Genomic DNA, 4,312 nt, shown 5'->3' with positions numbered 1-4,312 from the left:
CAGGAATGATAGTAAAGATATGGGCAGAGATGTGTCAAATTAGCAATAATTAATTGGGAAGGCAATGAACAGAGGGAAACAAATGAGGACAAATCCCTTGTGCTAAGCTGGCAAAGGAGCTGTGACTGCCATGCTCTCCAAATAGGTCCCACAGAAGCACTCGTGTATGGATGGTCCTGGACTCAAAGGCAAAGACTTTACTCAAGTGTCCAATACACAGTTGGGCTCTAAAGCATTATTATCCTTAATTGAGCTGAGCCCTTAAATCCCAACACACCCATGAGAGAGAAACTCTTCTATTTGCTTTGTCAAAGGTGCATTGAGACTCTGAGACTCTCAGCACACCCTCATGGGAGTCTGCTAGGCATGGTACTAGGATTTTGAGTGGAAAAGGATCACTTTAGGGCAACACAGCCTTGTAGTGAGCCACAGCCTTACAGATCCTGTGGGGTGGGAACACGAAAATAATTGTCCCTGGTCCAGCAGTAACTGGGTGGATGGCCCCGAATCCTGCTCTGAAAGGGATCAGTAACAAAAATGAAGGAGAAAGAGGAAGAGCTAAGTAAAAGACAGGGAAATCCTTCCTCCACCCCTGTGCATCCAGACCACTGTGTTTAAAAATTGTTGATGAATTTAATAGTCATTAATTTGTCTGTTCCCTTTTTAATCCCAACACAGCCATCTATATCCAGCCTCCATTGCAATGTGTTCCACTATTCCATAATAGCCAATGTCAAAAAATACTCTATGTTTTCTCAAATGAAAAAGCAATGTCAAAGTGTTCTCCACTGTCTGCCCATGTCTCTCCACAGTGTCTCTGCCCAGTCAAACCACATCATCACATTCTGAGTTTGTAAAACATGCAAACTGCTCATCTGGCACCTTTTCTGTTGTTCATAAAAAAGGAGAGAAGAATTAAACCCTTCAATCTATATCCAGCCTAGACTGTGATTAAACTTATTTTAGTTCAGCAAGCTCCAATCAATCTCTGATCACAGTGTATTATAAACTAACAAGGTAAAAATCACATCCAAGTTTAGCATCTTACCTGTGTTTAAGCCAAACCCATCTTACAGAGAACTGCATCTATAAACAGAGTATTTAGGCTCCTTTAATGCACTGGATTTGAATCCTAGAGGGCCTGAGGCAGATTTTACCTTTAGTGTTTGATTCAGAAGGGAGTTTTGTCCTTAAATGCTACAGAAAACATCTGCAAACTGCTTTGTTCCTCCTCCCCACGTGCAGCAGAGCCAGGGCTGTGTATACGTACATCAGCAAGTTCCCTGGAGCAGACATGGACCTCTCCTCCCGCCTCGTCTGAACCTCGAAGGGGTTTCCAAAGGAGCGTTTTCTCAGCATGGCCTTCACTAGGATCTTTGAGGAAGCAAAACAGAGCAGTGAGAGCAGCAGGACTGAGTGACTCCTTGAAGCTAGTTCAAAGTTGTTTAACAGCAGTTTCTTTCGTAATTCAGCTGACACTGAGGAGCACTACAGCCAGAGCGTGAACCAACGGAACCCCCAGAACAGCTATTGGATTTCCAGGCACGTTTTGACTGTGCCACTCCCTCAGGCAGTGAGCTCAGACCCCTGGATGCACACCATTGCTGGCAAGAGGCGAAGCAGAGGCTGCTGACCACTGCCTGTCACTCGTGGTGGTCCAAGCCCATGAGACGGAGGCACCAGAGCTCTCCCAGGCCACTCTCCCGGCAGGCAATACTCTTGCAGAGTGCTGCTAGCTCCTGCGGGTTTAGAGGCAAAGGCCCAGCCATGGAGGAGAAAGGATGGTTTCACTCCCCCAGCTTGCTGTTTGGGCAAGTGTCTCTGTTAACATCACACCACAAGAGCTGTGAAAACAGGTCCTTATCATGCTCATCACCTCTCTCCCCATGAGAAACTCCCCAAAGGTACCTGCACTGTAGTAACCCCCTTAGCAGATCTCCAGCTGGACACGCACCAACTGCCAAGAACGCCCCCAACACTCACTTGTGGTCCCTCAAGGCTGGCAGGCAAGTGCCACCTATACACACTGTGGCAGTATACACTGCTTCTCCGGCCAGGTCACCTCCAGGTTTGGAGCTTTCATTCTGAGCCTCTAAATGAGGTGTTTTGCAACCTCTAGATTAATGAAACAAAACACACTTGGGATGCTTCTGGTGGTCTGGGGTGGCTGCTGCCAGACACTGTGGGGATGTGACCGTACAGCTACTAGGAGAGCAGCCAGCCAGATGTAAAAAGCACTGCTCACATTATCAGGCCCTGCAGAACTCGAGGCACAAAAAGTTCACACCAGGTTGAAAGGCCAAGCTTTTCATGCCAGGAGCACACGTGTACCCCCCCCCATCTCTTCCATCACTTGAAAGCTTCAGCAAAGCACCATGTCCCTGACCCGTGCAGAGAATGCAGTTGTGGTGTATACCTACCACAGCTGGCAAACTCGGGATCATCTTCACTGAGTTCTTCACCTCCTCCTCTGTCACCTCCACCACAGTACAGTGCTCCTCCTCCAGAGGCAGGGGCTCCTCACCAGCCTTGGTTAGCCACGGATGCACCTGCATGGGGAGGAACAGAGCGAGCTGTAGGTCTCCCTTCTACAGCAGAATGCTGTGATGTTGGCGATGAGAGAGAAGTGGGGGCACAGGACTGATTACAGGGGTGAGCTGTCAGTTTGGCTCCATTTTCCACTTCCAGTGATGCGCTTCAACCAGCTCCCTTGGAATTTGCTGCAATTTGGTGCCTGGACAGATGGCAACCCCTAAATCTCAGTAGTGCTGCACCCGCTGCCAGCATCCTGAAGGAACCTGGCACCTCCTCAATCAAGTTTGAAACACCTTGAACATCTGAGTTATCCAGAGCATTTTCATCCTTTTCTCTCCTGTGCACACACTTCACCCAGGGTTGTGCGTGCTCACTGCCTGGAAGAATCAAGATCATTTATGCATCTGCACAAATGAGGATTTAGCTAGAATTGTAGAACAGTTTTGGTAAAAGGGACCTTCAAAGCTCACCCAGTCCAACACCCCTGCAATGAGCAGGCACATCTTCAACTAGATCAGGTTGCTTAGATGCTTAAAATGGAGCACTTGGGTCTGAGTACTGAGGCCTCGTGCTACTGCAACAGCCTCCTGCCTAAATAAATAGCAAACAACCCACCTTGCCACCTGGGCACCACGTAAACCTCTAGAGCACAAAGGGGAGAGCATCCTCAAAAAGCATCTCCCAAGTAATGCTGATAGAAACAGATGTGCTGCCTTGAGGCTGCTGACCACGCAAGCACCAGAGGAGAAGCACACCCCCAGCCCCTGTAACGCAGGTCCAACACTGACAGCACAGGCTCTGCAGCTAGCAGTCCCCATGACAATGTTGATTCTCCCCGGGATTCCCTGAGGATGAGGCAGCTTTCGGATAATTTGAATTTAAATAAGCAAACAAGAAAGCTTTTGTCAATATCCCCCAAGCAAGCAGCAGTGACAGAGCTGTTACATGCTGCAAAATGAGCACTCTCCCTTCCCGAGGCTGCATGCCAGAGAAAGCTCCCAAAACAAACTCTGGGAACAGCTCTGCCTCATTAGAAGGTACCAAAGGAACAACAAAATCAGCTGAGCCAGACGACTATAACAGTAATGTCCAAATTACCTTAATTTCAGGGACTGTTATCCTTGTTTCTGGATTTTTATCGAGCATGCGTAGAATCAGTTCCTTGAGCTCTTCACTTATCTGGGCTCTGAGTAAAGAAAACAGCAGTATACAGTTGACTGTGGAATTCTAAGTGCTCCATGCATGCATAGTCCTTGCTGTGGTTATACTCTGTAGAGAACCTGCTCCACTCAGAAGATATTTTCCCTGCAAACCTGGCTTGAGAAAGGAAGGTCTCGTTGACTTGGTTCCCTCTCAGGCATCATGGTCATTGCTACAAGGCTGGGTTGTCCTGTTCTGCCCACTAACACAGCTGCACACTCTCAAAACGCAGGATAAGGGATCAGGTGAATGGATGAAAGGACAGTTATAGGGGAATTTCAGAGGATGGATTCTGGGACAACAAAGTGTAAGTGAGGCAGAACTGGAGTTGAACTGTGTGACACAAGAAGGGCACTACCTGATTTGCCAAACCTCCATCATAAGCAACCATGAATGATGAAACATCACCCTTTGACATTCAAGTTCCAGGTAAGCAGGTTGTGTTAATTAAAGTGCTTCCCTGAATGCTGATGGCAGCCAGGTCAGTAAGTGGGTATTTCCTACCTGTACAGCTCAGCCTTGGGGTAACAAAAGGAGGGAATGAACAGACTAAGAGAAATACATCTGATTTTTTAAC

At 47.7% G+C, this 4,312-nt stretch overlaps 1 protein-coding gene across 1 annotated transcript in view; it reads right to left on the bottom strand.

Moving 5' to 3' along the window:
- Nucleotides 1-4,312, bottom strand: part of CAMKK1 (calcium/calmodulin-dependent protein kinase kinase 1, alpha) — a 53,282-nt gene that overhangs the window by 6,709 nt on the left and 42,261 nt on the right. The window contains exons 12-14 of the mRNA XM_010018574.1: nt 3,634-3,721; nt 2,421-2,549; nt 1,271-1,374 (exon numbers count right to left, since the gene is read on the bottom strand). Of these exons, the coding sequence (XP_010016876.1) occupies nt 1,271-1,374; nt 2,421-2,549; nt 3,634-3,721 (321 nt within the window). The remainder of the gene's footprint in view (nt 1-1,270; nt 1,375-2,420; nt 2,550-3,633; nt 3,722-4,312) is intronic.

The sequence above is a fragment of the Nestor notabilis genome, unplaced genomic scaffold, assembly GCF_000696875.1.
Source record: "Nestor notabilis isolate BGI_N333 unplaced genomic scaffold, ASM69687v1 scaffold9767, whole genome shotgun sequence".
Classification (NCBI taxonomy): Eukaryota; Metazoa; Chordata; class Aves; order Psittaciformes; family Psittacidae; genus Nestor; species Nestor notabilis.
This window is presented reverse-complemented; position numbering and strand designations above follow the sequence as displayed.